General features: G+C 46.3%; 1 protein-coding gene across 3 annotated transcripts in view; it reads left to right on the plus strand.

Moving 5' to 3' along the window:
- Nucleotides 1-4,084: 4,084 nt before the first annotated feature.
- LOC103654364 (receptor like protein kinase S.2) overlaps nucleotides 4,085-19,401 on the plus strand; it is a 41,912-nt gene continuing 26,595 nt past the window's right edge. The window contains exons 1-8 of one of the 3 annotated variants that reach the window (XM_008681211.4): nucleotides 4,085-4,287; nucleotides 5,304-5,483; nucleotides 5,569-5,827; nucleotides 6,317-6,539; nucleotides 6,642-6,762; nucleotides 14,477-14,677; nucleotides 18,805-18,987; nucleotides 19,106-19,364. In XM_008681211.4, coding sequence (XP_008679433.2) covers nucleotides 5,325-5,483; nucleotides 5,569-5,827; nucleotides 6,317-6,539; nucleotides 6,642-6,762; nucleotides 14,477-14,677; nucleotides 18,805-18,987; nucleotides 19,106-19,364 — 1,405 coding nt within the window. In that variant the 5' untranslated portion in view covers nucleotides 4,085-4,287; nucleotides 5,304-5,324. Of the gene's footprint in view, nucleotides 4,288-5,296; nucleotides 5,484-5,568; nucleotides 5,828-6,316; nucleotides 6,540-6,641; nucleotides 6,763-14,476; nucleotides 14,678-18,804; nucleotides 18,988-19,105; nucleotides 19,365-19,401 lie in introns of all 3 variants that reach the window. The other 2 variants (XM_008681210.2, XR_004857898.1) reach the window with 2 other exon arrangements.

A 19,401-nucleotide genomic window follows, 5' to 3' on the forward strand; every position in this document is an offset into this window, starting at 1 on the left:
CGTGCAGGACCCAAACTGAGCAACTTCATCTCCAATCATCCTCTTCTGCCAGTGCAAGCAATAATACTTCGCAAAGACTTCGACCGATGGCTGTCCGCCGTACGAAGTCGTCACCCAGACATACTTCGACAGAGCCATGCACCACGACGTTCGGTGTCAGCTGATGTATCTGAACGTTAAACCTGCGCAGGACTTCGCCAACAAATCGGTGCGCAGGCAGGCGAAGACCGGCGACGAAGAACGCCTCGAACACAACCAACTCGCCCTCCGGCTCGGGGACTTCCTCCGTCCCCAGGACACGAGCAACTCCACCGCCGAAGTAACCCAACCGCTGCATATCTTGCACGCGGACCGACGACATCCGCGACACGCCAAAATCCACAGAATCGCCGGCGTGCAACTCCTCCGCCATCAAACTACTCAGCGTCTCCTCAGACGAGGCGTTGGCCGGCGGCGAGGCGTCGGCCGGCGGCGTAGCGGCAGCGGAAGAAGAGGAGGTCGGCATCGCTACGTACCGTCGGCGGCGGCGGGCGGTCTGCTTCACTCGAGCCAGATCTCCAGCGAACAAGAGCACGACGGGCAGACGAGCAACAAGACGGTGAAAAAAGGCGGCTAGGGTTTTCACGGAGTGCGGAAAGCGAAGTTCAAAAAGCACCGACCCCCGCCCCCTTTTATAGACAGGGCGCGGCTCTTCGGGAAACCCGCAATCCAACAGGGCGCGGCGCTTCGGGAAACCCGCAATCCAACAGTACGCTGTCAATCAACGGTCATGTCAAAAACCCCCGCGGAACCACTTCGAGCGAGGGCAGCGTCTCCGCCATCTAGCGACGTCTTCGGCACCAGGTGACTTTGTCGAACTGGTCCCTCGGAGGGCAAATGTTGGGGCGAAGGCAAAGACGCCACCCTTCGCTCGAGGCCTTCGCTGCAGTCGCTGGTCTGACAGAGACAAAACGGGCAGGGACACCCTTCGCTCTATTCGGCACCAGACGAAGGCCTGCGACGGCGTCATCCCACAGTGCAGCCTCGCCCAGCTCAGAGGCCCACGTGCGATCCGGCCCATTGTAACGGGCCCTGCGTGGCCGCCGTGTGTTACGGGCCTAATTTATAAAGGCATCCCTGTAATTACAATCTGTAACCCTGCTTTATGGGAATATTCTGGGGATAACCTAGGTAGCTGAGGGCACATGCGTCCTTAACACAAGGCGCTGGGCGCTCAGGTACCTATAAATACCCCCGCACAGTGCCCGTGAGAGGCCAGATTGACAGAGCTAATGCCATCTTGCGCGTAACCCTGTTGACGTCATTGTTCACCCTTGTTGGTCCCCCTTGCGACCGAGAGCAAGTGCCAACAAGCCTTCGGTTGCTTTGCTCCTCTCTTTTTGAACCCTTTCTTTGAACTTTGTATTGGTTTATTGTGAACCTTTAGCACCTGTAGAACTTATAATCTAGAGCAAACTAGTTAGTCCAATTATTTGTGTTGAGCAATTCAACCACCAAAATCATTTAGGAAAAGGTGTAAGCCTATTTCCCTTTCAGATGCCCCTATTCGTTTCACCAAATTCCTAGCACCATGTTGCACCGAGCGCGGTGGGTTATGGTGTGCGATAACGCTAAGGGCGCATCACGCCAGCAATGGCACCGTCGCTGGGGGCCTGTTCACCGCCGTAGGGCGCCGTCGGGGGGGGAGGGGAGAGAGAAGAACGTTGTCTGTTGGATCCTCGACGTGCGGTCAAGATTGTAAGCCATGTAACGTTTTAGCTAGGAAGTGCTATGTCCATCTGATCGCATATGGGTGGCTTAGATTAGATCTAGTCGTAGGATTAACCTGGGTCGTTGATCGGTGATCTTACGGCTGCGATGTGGTACCGATTCGCGGTCTGTTTCTTTCCATGGATATCAGATTCAACGGCTAGATTGAGCCTGTGTATAAGCCGCTGTGGCAAACTTTCTAAAGAGCCCCTCATATTTTACTAAATAAACCAGCACTCCACTCCTGTTCAAAGAACTTCGCGAACTGGTCCCAAACCTTATAAAACCGACGCTAGATTTCTAAAGATTTGTAACTGCAGTCCTAGGTGCAGTGATATGCATAAAATTAAATAAAGAAATTGGTTTTAAGTATGAAAATAATGCAATAAACTTAGTTAATCCATATCTTAGTCATTTTAACTCCTTTTTAATCCATTCCAGTTGCGTTAGCTTCATAATAAAATTGTCTACATAGTAACAACATTGTTTATATCATAACACATACTTTTATAACTAATTTGTAACCCCTGTTTATTGGATTAACTTATCTAAATCTAAGTTAATATTTTAAATTAGATCATATATAAGTTGACTAGATTGTGAATTAGTGGTCACTTAGATTAAAAGTGAATGAGGTTAGTTACATTTTATCACATGCTTTATGTTAATCCACATAGAACATAATTTTTATATCTAATCACATAAATCTTTCGAAACCCATATCTCCTTAACCGTAACTCTGATTTTAGTGATTCTTGAACCTGCGATCTCATAGCAGCGCGTAGAATATTCTTATGCTATTTGTTCTCATGTTTGGTGTACTGTTTTGTTTATGTACTCCTTGTCTATCTCTGTGTATTGCTATGAGTAGCAGTAAGGTCATGAGTCACTCGAAGACCAATTTGGTGAAGTACCTAGGATCTCAAGTCACATGCAAGTTTTGTCCTTGATCACTCTTCTTTACCTAATAATATTCTATATTAATCACTCTGACATGCTCACGTTAATTTGATGGGACCTAATAGGTTTCTCTAGTACTATTTACCCCACCCCTTGCAGACAAATGAACTATTGAGTAGACTTGCTATTGCTCGTTATTATGATCATGTTCCAATTTTGTTGTTGTTTTAATTATTATTCATGAAAAGATTATTGTATTAGTTGGAACATAGAGCTTAACTTGAGATAACAGTGCTACCACAAGGGTAGTATGAGACGTCCATTGCTGACTAATTAGGAAAGGTAGTAGAGGACTACCTTACCCCAAAGGGGCAAGGCAGTAGGGGAGTTGTCGGTATAGGGAGGTTCTCGAGTTGATCATGCTACGATGGCTTTTCAGACGAGGGTTTCTATATCGCTCTCCTTAGAAATTGTAGCGGGTTTTCTAAATCTAGTAGAACTTTATAAAGGCGCCGTAGTGCTATCCTGCCTCGTCTCCTCGGCGGAGATGAATGAGAAGTCGTGATCCCTTGGTAAATGGGTAACACGACTTGTGGGTAAAGGGCGCAACCTCAAAAGAGAATAAAACTGGTATATCAGCCGTGCTCACGGTCAAGAGCGACCCAGGACTGTCGCATGAATAATTTATGGGACTAAACTTAATTTGTCATATGCATTGCATTGTTGGTGTTATTATTAATTTTGATATCTTATTTAATTGGGTTGGTATCTACTTATACTTAGTAACTGCTAATAAAACTTTGACCAACTTTAAAAGCAATGCTCATCTTTAACCATCTCTTTTGGTAAGCCTTACACTTTACATGAGTCCCACTGTAAGTGAACTCATGCACATTATTACTCACAACTTGTTGAGCGATGAACGTATATGAGCTCACCCTTGCTGTGCTCACATCCCCCATTTCAAAAACAGGTGTCGTCAAAATGAGGAGCATAAAGAATGTCGCGATGATGTTCGTGAGATGTCTATGCCGTCGTTTTCCAGTCAATTATGGTTGCTGGATCGTTGTATTTGTATGATGTAATTATTTAAATATTTTGTACATAACTTCATTGTATATTAAAGGATCGTTGTATTTGTATGATGTAATCATTTAAATATTTTGTACATAACTTCATTGTATATTAAAGATGTGTCATTCGTTTCTGTACCATGAGTCATCATACGTGTGAGACTTGATCACATCACATATTTAATTCGCGCCCGGGTTTAACCCTTAAATCACATAGATTTAGTTGAACATAAATTTATTTGGCTCTAAAAGTAATATTTATGACCCTATTAAGTAGCAGAATCAAGTTTTTGCGGTAACAAGACAAAATAACACAGACAAAAACATTATAAAACGGAAGGAGCACATCTCTAGGTCTGACCGTCTTAGTGACCGAGTCTGGTCAATTTATTTTAGTTTCCGGTCCCATATAGGAATTGAATATATCGTAATGCACACTAGTGGGTGAAGCAACAGCATCATCGCTTCCATATTATTGCATCTTCCGACTCCCTCGATTCACCAGTCAACGGCTTCATTTCTTCGCTGCACCATTAGGCTCCGTTCTACTTCTACCTAATAACAGGTGCGTTAGTTTTTTTTTCTGCTTGCAGTAGGCGGTACTTGCAATAATTATTTTTGGTTACAGCATTTGTTCATAATAAGTCAGCTAGGTTTCTCCTAGTCTGATTCTGTTGACTTTTCTGAGGTGTAGTGGGGATCTCTGATACACAGTGCTTGTGTATCTAGGTCAAACCGAGGTCAAGATCTGATCATTTTCTCAGCATTTCAGGCTATATCTAGATGCTAGTTTCTAGAGGGTTTTTTTGGGGGTTCTCAGCGTTTGTGCTGAAGAAATCACTTCCCTTTCGAATGAAATCGTGCATCTATTCGGGGAATATGCACACACCGTTGGAACAAAGGGAAATAGTGTTTACTGTCAGATTTCAACCATCTCATTGGGGGGTGTGAAGCACTTTTGCTGTTTATCATAGTTCTTCAGTCTGACACTCTGACTCATCGCTTATTATGGACGTTCTTGCACATGATGTAATGGCAAGAGCAAACGTCTGTGCTGCTATAGTGGCAAATTTCTTGTGCTCTACACTCTGACTCTTGCTGTTTATCATAGTTCTTCGCGGCCAGAGCAAACGTCAGTGCTGCTAAAGTGGCAAGTTTCTTGTGCATATATTGGGGTTCCTGTTTTCCTTGTGCTATAGTGCCAAAGCTGAACTTTAATTGCAAGTTATCAGGCCAAATGTTTGTAGATACTGCTGATAATCACGCACTGCGGGTCAGCTAAGCTTCAGGAAACGATAGGCGAAACACTGGCCACGAGTCCAGACCATGTTCCTCTCTTCCCTGTAATGGTCGCCCTTTCCTACACAGGGCGGCTAGAATGCGCAGCAAGGGTCGAGAGGCCTGTCGGCAGTGCGCCCCTTGCGACCGCGTGTGACAGTGCTGAGCCATCACTACTTGTTCTGATCCGTATCTATCCTTGTCACTACAGTTCTGCAAATAATCTTTCATGGTTCTGTCTTTCCTGGTCAAGGAAATTTACTGGTTCTGGCTTTACTAATGTATTGTGCAACTAGTTTGAAGGGTGTAGTTGTTTAATTTGAAATGGACTCTGAAGCCAGTATGTTCGATCACATTGAGCTCATGCTACTTGATGAAAGTGTGGAGCCGTCAGACATGCCATTATCATTTTTAACAGCAATCACCAATAATTTCTCAGAGGATCAGACAATTGGCCGTGGTGGGTTTGCTGTGGTTTACAAGGTTTGACTCACTCTCAAATTTCCCCAGTATGTCATCATCATCTATATATTGCTGACAAGGCAAATGCTCTGACTTTCAACTGCAGGGACTGCTGCGAAATGGACTATCCGTTGCGGTAAAGAAGTTCTATGATACCATTGAACTATCTGATGAAATGTACCGTAAAGAGGTTCAATCCATGATGAGGTTGAAACATGCAAATATAGTACGTTTTTTTGGATACTGTGCTGACACACAGTGGAAAATGTTCAAACACGATGGAAGACATGTGATTGCAGAAGCACGCCAACGATTGCTTTGCTTTGAATTTGTGCCTAATGGAAGTCTTGATAAATATATATCTGGTATGACTGTTGAAAGGAATGTTTTTCATCTTCATTTTTTCGCTGAATATTATCTGTTCCAAGTATCTCATAGGTATGATACAGTGACTTTACAATTTTTCAAATGTGTGGAAATATGTCTTACTGATCGCATAAAACTGCACAATGCATACCTTAATTTGCATCATACAACTCCAGGTAAGATTTGTTGCGATACAAATATTGCAAAAGAAACATATGTGAGTTGTTGGACGTTTATGTGGTTCAAAACGGAGACTGGAAAATAAGAAAAAATTGGTCACTTTGTTAGACACTCCCATACTTATATTATTTTCTCCAGTCCAAAATGTTATGTCATTTACACATTAATGCAGTCTACAAGGTGATATTTTGATTCTAGGGATTTCCACGAAAACGTATCTCAATTAAAAATGGCTATTCATTATGGATAGCAATTTCATTGAGAACATAGCATCATCAATGTCAACTTTTTCTGTATGGGCTTTACAGATATGTTTCATGGCCTCGAATGGAGAAAGCGCTATCAGATAATCAGGGGAATTTGTGAGGGCTTGCGTTATCTTCATGATGAGAATGTTCTTCACTTAGATCTTAAGCCTTCAAATATACTGCTTGATCATAATCTTGTTCCTAAAATTACTGATTTTGGTCTCTCAAGATGCTTTGATGATAATAAAACTCGAACCGTTACAGCAAATCTGATTGGATCGGTGTAAGCTAATCATGCCTTAAAAACTATTTTGTTCACTAAGTAGATTTGTTATGTTGCTCCTATTGTGCACTGTTACAAATTAAACATTATGTCTTCATGCAGGGGATACCTGGCACCAGAATTTTTTAGTGGATTGATCTCTTTCAAGTCAGATGTATATAGCCTTGGTGTTATAATCATGGAGGTGGTGACAGGAATAAAAGGATACTGCGAAATTGAAGATGTAAGGAAAATTTTATATAACCCTTCTAGGATAAAGGAAATACATAGTAATTGGTTATACAGAGCATTTCATAGTACTGTTTTTGAAACATGTCTAGTTGTGGAAAACAAATTTGGTTCCTGAAAAAAATCAAATCATACTATTTTCTTACATTCCTGTGTCCCAGTGAAATTTGCTCACAAACAACAAAGTATTTTGTCCCAACAAAGTAGTAGTAAAAACAGTGATATTAGAAAAGGTGGATGGTAGCTTAGGTCATGGTTCAGATATGTAAATTGTTAATTAATTTAGTTCCACAAACCTCTGAAATGATAATAGTTCTTGAGGTATACTTTGTTCTAACGGATCTCTTTGCTGAATGTCCCAAATTGTCTCAGATAGGGTTGGTGTAATACCCTGCATCCAAAATTGGAATGTCCCAAATTGTCTCAACTACTGTTGTTGTAGCACCACTGCACCAGTGTCTAAAATCTACTTATGGCCCAAGTACCACATGGAATGAGCCCGCAGAGGAATAACACAACACCCCACTAGGACTAATTCCAGCATAACACAACACATGGGCTGCAACGGGCCGAAACCAAACACTAATGGGCTGGGGTAATACAATTGGATAAGCATTTCATCAATTAGTGTTATACTCAAAGATTATCATGTTTAACATTATTTTGAACTGATGCTTCAAATGCTCCAACCGCATATCCATCACAACATGCACATTTTTGTATAGTCACTGGCTTATATATAAGCACACATTCTGCACCATATATACAATCGTTGGCGCCAATCTGGTCACCAAACGCTAGGGGTGTACCGCCTGGCGGTGCCATCTGCAGTGGCGTGGACGGTCCGAAGCCCTAGACCGGAAAGTCCATGACCTCGCTGCAGGAGCGGCTTCTCCCTGTGTGCTTGCCAAACGTTCTGCGCCTGGGGCCGGACAGTCTGCGCGTGCACAGAGGGTCTTCTCTTTCGCAGGAACCTAAATCTCACCTCCCGGCAGGGACCCATCAGGGAGGAGAGATCCAAGGGTTGTCTTGGGGTCGGCAGGCCACCCAAGACGTCTCTAGACGACGCCGGGCTGAAGAGAGCATGGTTTTTAAAGCGGTAAGGCGGTCCAAGGCGTTGGACCACCGCCTGGACGCCTAGGCGGCGCCTAGGCGACGCCTAGGCGAGGTAGGCGGGCAAGGCGCCTAGGCGTTAGACTACCGCCCGGACGCCTAGGCGACGCCTTAAGAACAGAGGAAGAGAGGTGAATAAATATGTCGAGTAAGACTAATACTAGGGCTAAACTAAGGCTAGATTACTCATACTCCTAATGAATGGAAGAACAATGCAAATAAGATAAATTTATTAAGTAGGTTTGATTGGATCGATTGTGGGGCATCAATCGACCGTACCCCTTCGTTTATATAAGGGGGGAGGTCTAGACCCATTACGGTTCCTGAGATAATCCCGCGAAGTTTAAACTGTTTTGTACCAAAAAATTATTTTAATTTGTTAGAATATGAAATTTATATTTAGAAACTTTGAATAGTCTCGGATATTGACATGCTCTACACCAAAATTTTAGTTCTCTATATGATCTAGAACTTTGTACTTTACAAGTTCTTTATTACGATGGCGCCCGGTCCGCGCGTCTCCTCGCCTCCCGCGCGCGACCCCTCCACTACCCACAGCGCCGCACCTCCCACCAACGGTTCGGCTACCCACCAGCCTACGCCGGCCACCGTCCACGCCATAAACGGAGCCGTCGCGACTTCCCTTCGATAGGTGGCCTCGTCCTCTGTCCCTTCATCCCCTTCCCTGGATTCGTCCACCTCCGCTACCTAGGGACGGTCCAAGTTCCAGAGGTGGAGCGGGAGTGTGTCGGGATCCCCTGAATATGGTCTTCCTCCACAGTCCTGGGCTGGCCGGCCTCTGTTCCGCGACATCCTGCTTCACCAGTGTGCCCCTCCTTTTCCAGCACCGAGAGTTTCAACTCCGAGGGAGCCCTCCCCACTTTAGACCGGGACGTCGAACCCTCATCAAGAGGAACGGCACCGCCAGTTTCGTGGGCTGGAGAGTGCGCCGGAGACAACACTCGGTGGGTGGACCAGAGTAGAATCAAGGAAAGCGAAGAAGCGTCGCCTGCCGACACGTCGTCTGGTGCCAGGCGACCTATTCGGTCGTTGTTTCAACTGCTTCGCGGACGATCACCTTGCTGCATCCTGCCGCCTTGGGCCAAGATGTTTTCGCTGCAAGGCACTTGGTCATCGCTCCTACGCCTGCTCTAGGACAGTGAATGGTGATAGGAAGTTTCCTGTGCATCTACGACTGTTGAGGGGAGCGGTTTGGAGCAGACTATCGACAGTTGCGCCAATGAACGCCGACCGTGCGGCGACAGGGCCTGTCCCGTAGCACCAGTTAGCTCGGGCTTCGGTCTGGGAGCGACTTCAGCCTCTAGCGCCCCATCCACGGAAGAAGAAGAGGGTCAGTGTCTGGCGTAGAATCTCCCCTCCAGGCATTGAAAAGGGTCGGGTCCATTTCGAGATGATGGAAGGGGCAGTGGATGCACAAGCATTTGTTTCTCCATCCAGTGACGTCGGAGCTGCAGCTGGTCCTGTCTCGCAGGGCCCCCTCCCGCCCCGCCCGTGACGCAGACGCCATCGAAAGCGCAAGTCATCTCCTAGGGGTGGTTCTGATCCGGGTCGTGGGCAATCTGATCAACCCGGAAATGATGAGAACCCTCTGGCTGAACCCAGCCCAATGCATCATCAGCACCCATGTGTGATCGGTTGGAACAGTTTGATGTATAAAGCAGAAGAGGATTTGAAGAACGCAGTGTCTATCTTTGTGGTCAGTGATGTGCTTGTGCCAGTCGCTCAAAAAATTGAAGTCAATTCTGATTCGCTAATCCTAAGGCAATTGGCTCATGGACATTTCCTGCTCATGCTTCCCACCCTTCAGTCAGTTGACCAGCTAACAGTGAGATGGAACACTATTCATGCAGGCGCCTTCTCCCTGCACTGTAAAAGATGGTTCAGGTTCTTTGGGTCTTCAGGTGCAAGTTTGCCTATCCCTGTGGAATTCGAGCTAAGTGGCATTCCAATTCATGCCTGGGAACTGTCCATTGTCCGACACAGTTTGAACCCTTTTGCCTGGGTGCAGAAGGTACATGAGGAGACTCTTGAGCTCAAGAATTTGGAGGTCTTTCGCTGTTATGGTTGGTGTTATGACCTGGCCTCAATCCCTCAGTCTAGAGACCTTTGGATTACTGATTCGCTGGGAAATGGACCAGACGTTGGAAGGCTATCTCTTGCCTATCGTGTCCAGATTAAAGTGTTGGAAGGACAACGTGTTGTCCCAGATCCCATCCAGGTCCCAACAGATATGGATGGTTCTGCACGGCAGAGGCGGCGTTTCCGTTCGCGTTTGCCACCAGGGGACCGTGATGGTAGAAGGGGCTCTGCGGAGGATGGTGTGCATAAGGGCAGACGATCTGCTCTTGAACGTCTAGGCCCAAGGTCTGAAGTGCAGCCTAGGGAAGAAGGCGAAGCTAGTCAGTGTGATCAGACAGTTGGAAACTATGAGATATTGGAGAAGTCCTCGGCTGTGGAGATCACCGTTGGTATATCTGCAGAATTGGCTGCTGTCCCGGGATTGGTTGCTGACCGGGCACTTTTGGGGCTAGATTCTTCCCCACCACAGGCGTGCACCTCTCAACCCCTTGCGGTTTCTCATGCCTTGGACGTGGTAGTCCCACGAACTCCGTCTGAGGCCTTATTGCTTCCTCTGGATGTGGCTGTCATGTCTACTACTGCTATGTGGGGGACCATGGCTCCGGCCCCAGAGCATGTCCAGGGTCCCTTGGCCTCTGTTGATGAGCTCGAGACCGTGGAGCAGCTGGTGCCCAGTATTGATGATGCTCACGCTGATTCCTCTATTCCAGCCGTGAATCTGCCTCTGCTTGTTTTGGAAGAAAGAGGTCTTGGTGTTGCTGTGGTTCTAGACACTGTGCCTGCCCAGGGTACCCCTCACCCTGTTGAGAGGCCTATGTTTGTTGAGCCGCAGGATGATACCATTTTTAGCAGAGGTGACCTCCCTTCCCACCTTCAGGACCACACTAACAACAGATTCAAAGTAAAGCCTCCCTGCTTCAAAGTCTACTCGAAAAGAAAGGAACTCCAGGCAACGGCAGCCCAGGTGACAGATGTTGAGAGGACAGAAAGGTTACAAGATTTCATGCAGAATGTTACCAAGCCAGCTGCAATGTTGATGGTTGCCCCCCCCCCCCCCCCCCCCCCCCCGATTATCAAGCGAAAGAAGAGGAAGACCCTGCCTAATGACTTCAATCCAAGGAGAAGTAGAAGGGTGGCTAATCTGCCACCGAAATTGGGCAATGAAGCTGCAACTAAAGTCTGCAGACAGTTGGGATTTTGTGATGACCAGGAACATATTTCCTTCGAAGACGCCCAAAAGTATGTTCACCTTTTTGATGCAGCACTGATAAGAGAGCATATTGCTGCCATGGCAGCCTTATTTGGCTGGGAATTGCCTGTAGAAGGCCGGTTTCAAACCTGATTGGAGGGGGTGTGCTGTAGGTCGTGCGTTTTTTATTGTACCCTGTTATAATGCAGCCAATTTTTCTTATCTGGAATGTAAGGGGCCTGAATGACAGGTCTAGGAGAGACATTGTTAAGTCCTTGGTCCTTAGCATCAAACCACCGGTTGTCTGTCTGCAGGAAACTAAGCTATGCTCTATCTCAGCTTTTGACATCCTGTCTATTTTTGGTGCTCGGTACAGTGACTTTGTGTACTCCCCAACGCAAGGAACCAGAGGAGGTGTTTTAGTGGCTTGTAGAGATGGAGTCTATCCTTCTATTGAGAGTTTGGTGCATGATTTCACAGTTTCAGTCAAGTTGCAAGAGGAAAGTGGTGCTTAGTGGTGGTTCACGGGTGTTTATGGGCCACACCAAGATCCTCTCAAGCATTCCTTTCTCTAGGAGCTTAGGGAAGTCAGGGAGACATGCGCTGGCCCTTGGGTAATAGCTGGAGATTTCAATCAGATCTATAGCTCAGAAGACAAAAACAATGCCAATATAAATAAGGCCATGATGGGCAGATTCAGGAGACTTATCAATGACTTGGAGCTAAAAGAAGTCCCGTTGGTAGGCAGGAATTCACTTGGTCAAATGAGAGAAATGTCCCTACACTTGTTAAACTCGACCATGTTTTTTGTACAGCCAGCTGGGAGGAGATCCATCCAGATTGTTCAGTCATTAAGATTCCGACATTAGTACTAAGATTCCATTTTGAGATCCAGATTGTCCCTACACTTGGTCCGGTTCGTGCTCTCAGCAATCCCCGTATATCTTTTCATCGCCATGAATGTTCCCAAGTGGGTTATTAGTGCTATTGACAAAATTCGGCGAGGTTTCTTGTGGAAGGGTGGAAAAGATGTGAAAGGAGGGCATTGCCTTGTGGTGTGGGATAAAGTCACCAGACCGCTGGACCTTGGAGGACTTGGTATCCCAAAATTGATATATAAGAGTTGGGCGCTGCAAGCTAAATGGCTTTGGTTGATCAAGACTGACCCGAATAGGCCTTGGAGTGGATTTGATCTCCCTGTTCAGTCACAAGTAAGGAAGCTAGTGGCCAGTTCGATGTACACCCATGTGGGCAATGGCAAAAACACCCTTTTTTGGAGGGAGAGATGGTTGAATGGGTGCTCTATCGCTGAGCTGGCACCTGAAGTGATCTCAAAGGTGGATAAAAAGATGGCCTCTACCAGGACAGTGGATCAAGCTTTGGAGGACATGTTGTGGGTTAGGGACATCAAACCAACCCTATCCCTTGTAGGTATACAACAATATCTTACACTTTGGGACACCTTGGGTGAGATCGTGCTCACTCTTCAGGAAGATCACCATGTGTGGAGATTCGAGTCTTCGGGCCTTTTCTCTTCTAGGTCCTGCTACAAGGTTTTGTTTTTGGGCTCCATCACCTTCAAACCTTGGAAAAGACTTTGGAAATCTTGGGCTCCTCCTAAGTGTAAGACCTTTTTATGGTTAGCCATGCAGAATAAGTGTTGGACAGCTGATAGGCTACAAAAAAGAGGTCTTCCCCATCCGGAAGCATGCCCTTTCTGTGAACAAGAGCAAGAAAAATATGCTTTTGTTAATCAGCTCGAAAGGTTCGAACTCCACTGATCCAAGGAAGAGCCCCTCATAAGCAGCTTTAGCCGAGTATTTGCCATTAGCAGCCAACCAAAAAATATGCTTGTCCTCCTTATCAGGGTAAAGATCAACTTGGGCCACCAAATCCCAAAGGCGCAGAAAGTCTGCAAGTGCTCCAACAAATAAACTCACATGAATATCATTAATCCATAAATTATCTCCGATCGCCTCCTGAACTGTCCTTTTGTTAATCAGCTTCTTAGGAATGGTCTCTAAAAGTCGAGGAGCGATATCCACTATCCGCTGCCCACTCAACCATCGATCACCCCAGAAGAGGGTAGAGGCTCCACTTCCAATCTCAGAATACAAGGCCATTTGTAAAAACTCTCGAATTTTCTTCGGGATATGAAGGGGCATGGATGACCAGGGCCGACCTGGCTCAGATTTTTGCAGCCAAGCCCAATGCATTTTAAAAGCGCAACTCAGTTCAGTGATACTGAAAATACCCAGCCCACCAAGCTCTCGAGGTCTGCACACTCTGCCCCAGGCCACTGCACAATGTCCACCCATGACATTTTTACGACCACGCCAAAGGAACCCTCTTCTAATTTTATCAATGTCCTTCATTGTAGCAGAAGGCAGGTCCACAGCCGTAGCACTGTAAATCAGCATCCCTGTCAAAACAGATTGCACCAACACACTTCTTCCTACTTTAGTCAACAAATCAGCTTTCCACCCAGGCAGTTGATTAGCTATTTTATCCACAATGGGCTGCACCTGCTCCCTTTTTAATTTACGTAAAGAAAGGGGCATATCTAGGTATTTGCAAGGAAAGCTAGAGATCTCACAAGGCCAAAACTGCTGAATCACCTCTAAATTGTCCTCATGACATCTGATGGGATAGACACTAGATTTTTTATTATTATTGACATCTCAGGAATGGTCACTGGTCTACCTGGAAAGGGTCTCAACTCGCTTGTTGCCTTGGGGGCATGGACAATTTGGAAGCTTCGAAACAGTTGTGTTTTTGATGGTTGTACTCCTAGTTTGTCTTTGTCCCTTAGGTTAGCTAGGGAGGAGAGGCAGTCTTGGGAAGTGGCTGGGGCTAAAGGTCTTTCATGCCTTGCTGCCCTCCTTCCTGAAGACTAGGGTGTTGCTAGATGAGTTTGATGGATCTTTTCAGTTTTCTGTGTTTTTGGCCTCCCTAAGGAGACCTTGTACCTTGTATCAGGTCTCTTTGACATGTATTTCTTTCTTCTTCTTAATATATTGAGGCGCAGTTCTCCAGCATTTTCGAGAAAAAAAGAAGGCATACTTATATTGAATATGATTATAAGGGTAGCTTAGAAACCAAAAGTTACAAAGTAACTCCTCTTGTGGTGTAGAAATTGCAAGATACAACGTCCATCAGTTCATCATATTTAATAATATATTCCATTTACATCATGTGTATGATGTTTTGTGTTGTACTGGAATAAAGATGGTGAAATATTTGTAGTTTATATTCCGAGATGATGATGCAATACTGTATCTTGACTTTGAAGTGCTCGCATTTTTAGGTACTTGAAAGCTGGAGAAAAAGATTGAAAATGCCAATGGGAGATGCACTGGAACAAATAAGGGTCTGCGTTGAGATTGGCACCATGTGCATTGAGAGTAACCCATTGAATCGTCCAGATCTCAGGCATATAATCGAGCTGTTTGATGAAATGGAAAACATGCGGCTGGTTACAAAAACTACAAGTTCATTAGGAACCCAGGTAATTTTACCGATGCCATATATTAACAGAGATTAGCACCAAAAGTAACATTGATTAAGAATAAGGGGTCAATAGCGAAATAATTGGAATTTTATCACTTGAAACGTTGTCTGCTTGTTATAATTATCCCTGTGTCTATGAATTGCGGGTTCATCTGTGTATATGAAATGTGGGTCCGATGGCAATTTTACGAATGTGTTTCGTGGTGATGGCAATATCAGATTCTCTCAGTCAATAACAGCTAGCACAGGCAAGTCTACAAAATATGGTACAAGTGTTCGGAAAACAATTTTATCACTGTCACCAGCACTAGCACGTGCCTTACCGAATACTCTGTCCATAGTAAAATATAAGCAATTTTGAGTTCTCTCAAGTTAAACTTTTTTGTGATTGACCAAATTTATTTATTTTCTTGAATACGCAGGTGAACTGCGCATTTTTGTATTAGGAAGAAAGAGAATAGGGGAGAGATCCCCAATACACAAACAGTTACCGAAAGAAAACTGGTAACAAGAGAGAGCAGACCCCGCCACACCACCTAACACTAGGCCATATGGAAGAAACCAGACAGAGCTTTACCACCAGCCAAAGACCAACACACAACCTCCTCCTAGCTGCCCGAAGTCTGAAGAGCAGCAGCTAAACTAGGATTGCAACCATCAAAGGCACACTTATTCCTGTGCTTCCATAGACCAAGCACCAAAGATCACCAGCGAATTCAAGCTCTTTTTCAAATGATTGTTAAGGCCCATGTGGCCCATATTAGCTGTGCCTATATATTCTACCAAGTCCTAAGGACTAATTATCTTTTCTCTAATCCATGATTAGTAACATGGTACCAAAGCAGGTTAGGGTCTAATCTCTTTTTTTAGCTGCCGCCGTTGTGGCCATCTCTCGCTGCTCCACCTTGAGTCGGCGTCGCAGCTCCTCATCGCTGCTCGCTGCTCCACCTTCAACCGCTGTCGCGTCCGCACGCCAGGCTGCCAGGCCTTCGTCGCCCATTGTTCCTCCGCCTCCATCGCGTCCGCACAGCCGTGTCAGACGGCTCGGTCTTCGTCACCCATCGACGTCCTCTCTAGCCGCGTCAGCACGCCAGACATTCTCTCCAGCCGCGTCTGTCGGCCAGATCCATGGCTTCTCGTTCGCCGCCAGTCGTACGCTACCGGCCAGCTCCTCACACCACACACCTCTGAGTGGTTCGGCGCCCGTCTAGACTGCTTGCTGCCGATCAGATCCTCTCCCCACCTCCGAGTGGTTCGGCGCCTTCCTCCACGACACTTTGATGGAGACTGTCTACTGCAGCCAGCCCACCGACTTCGTTGACGCCGCTCGCCTGGATCTGGTCTGCCGGCTGAACCGCTCCCTGTACGGCCTCAAGCAGGCGCCACAAACATGATACAGTCGCTTCGCCTCCTACTTGGCCTCGGATTTTTTTTGTATTTTGGCTCTTTATTCGAAAAAAATTAACATTTAGACCCCGGGACGACTTAATTCAGATTTTGGACCCTCTGCTCGGCGCCATGGCCTATTTCGCCGAGGTGACACTGCTAGGCGCCACAATATGTGGCGCTGAGGTACGTGACTAGTTGTCCGGGAAGGGCTGACGCGACGCTCACGTGCCACCTAGCTCGGCGCCACAAATCTTGGCATCGAGCTAGGAAGTTCTTTAAATTGGCCGTTTCCTGGCCGAGAGTTACGCCCGGCCATTTGACTCCCTAGTTTCCATTTGCTTCCATACCGCCGAGAGGTGCTCCAATCTTCGTATTCGAGTTGGAAAACTTTGATTTGATCCTTATATCTTCAAGACCAAGGTATGGTGTCTCACTGATTCGTTTGTTACGTATATTGCATTGTATGGTTTCGATTAATTAGTTTTGATTGGTGCACATATTGCTATTACTTATGATTCCTAGGATATATGGTTCAAATGATGGCTACATTTTCTTAGATAGTTTGTGAATCATGGGTTTATAAAATCCACTAAAACCTCTAACTTATATCCACTAAGTCCCCTAATTAAATTATATCCACTAACTAAACTAAATCCACTAAATCACGTAAATCCACTAACTAAACTAAATCCACTCAAATTAAACTTACCGCGGCGCAACGAGGCGAGCTCGTGGGGAGTGACAACAGACACATAGGCGAAGCAAGGCGTGGCAGCGTGCGTCGGCAGAGGCCACGACGACGGCGGCGCTCGGTGACACGGTGAACAGAGCGAAGGTGGCTGAGACAGAGCCAAGATCTGTGGCATCGAGGTGTTACACGTCAGCTGCCACGTCCACGAACCTATGCCAGCGAGTCACATACCTCAGCGCCATAGTCTATGGCGCCGAGCTGTGTTACCTCGGCACCATGGCCTATGGCGCCGAGTAAAGGGTCTAAAATCTGAATTAAGTTGTCCAGGGGTCTAAACATGATTTTTCCTGAAAAAGGGCTAAAATACAAAAAATTTGGACTTAGCCTCCATCGACTTCGTTGAGGCCAAGTCGGACACGTCCCTCTTCATCTACCGGCGAGGCGACGACACCGTCTACCTCCTGCTCTACGTCGACGATATTGTGCTCACGGCGTCCACCGCCGACCTTCTACAACGCACGATCATCGCCTTTTAGGGGGAGTTTGCGATGAAGGACCTGGGGCCCTTTCACCACTTCCTCGGCATCACCGTCGAGCGCCGGCCTCGGGGTCTCTTCCTTTACCAGCGCCAATACACCGTCGACATCTTGGAGCGGGCTGGCATGTCCGACTGCAAGCCCTGCTCCACGCCTGTCGACACTCAGGCGAAGATCTCTGAGGACAACGGACCCCCGGTCGCCGACACGATGTCCTACTAGAGCCTCACCGACGCGCTCCAGTACCTCATCTTATCTAGGCCCGACATCGCCTACGCTGTCCAGCAGGTGTGTCTGCATATGCACACCCCGCGGGAGCCCCATCTCACCGCTCTCAAGTGGATCTTGCGCTACCTCCGCGACTCCCTCGACTATGACCTCCTACTCTGACCCTCCCCGACGTCGGAGCTCGTGGTCTACACCGACGCTGACTGGGCTGGCTGTCCCGACACGCGTCGGTCCACTTCCAGTTATGTCGTGTTCCTAGGCGCTAACCTCGTCTCCTAGGCCGCTAAATAGCAGCCCGTCATCTCCCGCTCCAGCCAGAGGCCGAGTACCACGCTATGGCCAATGGCGTGGCAGAGGCCTCCTAGATGCGCTAACTACTCCAGGAGCTCCACAGCCCCCTTCAGCGTGCCACCCTCGTCTACTGCGATAACGTCAACGCGGTCTACCTCTCCACCAATCCCGTGCATCATCAGCACACGAAGCACGTGGAGATCGATCTATCGTTCGCAAGAGTGTCGCTGCTGGTGACGTTCGGGTTCTCAGCGTCCCCAACCACGCTGTAGTTCACCAACTTCTTTACCAAGCGGTTACGACTTTCGATTCAGTCTCAACATCTGTAAAGGATAGAGTTAAGATTGGGGGTGTTAGAGTACCCGTTTAGGGTTTGGGGTTTACCCCGTGTAATTACAATCTCACTCCTGTGTAATGGGCCAGGCCCAACTAACTTGGTCTATTAATACAACACCCAACCATGTGTTAGGGTTAGGGTTTCCCACAATGATGAACCACACAACTTGAGCAAAACGACATTCATAAAATAAATGTTTAATCGTTTCATCTTTGTGACAAAAACAACAAACTTTACTGTGTGCCAATTTCTCTTGGCCAAGTTATCCTTCGTCAAAACTATTCCACGGTGTAAATACCACAAAAAGATCTTAATTTTTAGTGGCGTTTTAAGCTTCCACAGTTCTTTTTTACTTGTCGTGTTTTAGTTCAAAAATGAACTAGCGGGTGACAAATATTCGAGAACGGAGGTAGTAGCCTTTTGCGCGCCAGGGCCTCGGTCGTATATCTTGGGAGACTTCCTCGGTCAAGATAACAATGTTCCACTATGCTATATTGGACTAATCTGGTGTAGATCAGATCGTCTTAGAGTTTCCTATCGGAAAGCAAAACTTCCGAATACAATATTCTCAGAAAACCTGTTGCCAAAATCTGTCTTTTTTAGAAAGTATGTTGACGTGTATACTGCTAATATTTAGCTTATTATTCTCTCAGGGAAGTGATGAACATGATTCAGAAGAAACGATTGCTTCAGCTATCACTGATGAAAAGAGAGAGAAACTTTCAGTACTAAGTACGTTGCCTAAGTATTTACCATTTGCATTCCTCGAGGATATCACAGATGGTTTTTCTAAAGAACGGCAGCTTGGCAGAGGTGGGTTCGGAGTGGTTTATAAGGTATGCCAACATCCTTGCGTTTCATGTTCATTATGCATATTTATATTTGTGCAATCTGAGAACTGAGACGCGACAGTAAACCGATTGAGTGGTAACATATATATCTTCTTTGCAACAGGGAATCCTTAGTGATGGATATACCATTGCTGTCCGCAGACTCCTTAGATTCCAGGGAATTGAGATGAAACAATTCGACAATGAGGTTAATATACTCATGGAGCTTAGACACAAAAATATTGTCAATCTCCTGGGATACTGCCACGAGGTTAGGGGTACGTACGTACAGTACAAAGGAAAACCTGTATTCGCAGAAACCTCCGAACAGTTGCTCTGCTACGAGTATCTGCACTGTGGAAGCATCGACAAGTACATTTTTGGTATGATTACGAAGTCTGATGGGATTAACCCTTTACC

This window comes from Zea mays, chromosome 4 (assembly GCF_902167145.1).
Source record: "Zea mays cultivar B73 chromosome 4, Zm-B73-REFERENCE-NAM-5.0, whole genome shotgun sequence".
Classification (NCBI taxonomy): Eukaryota; Viridiplantae; Streptophyta; class Magnoliopsida; order Poales; family Poaceae; genus Zea; species Zea mays.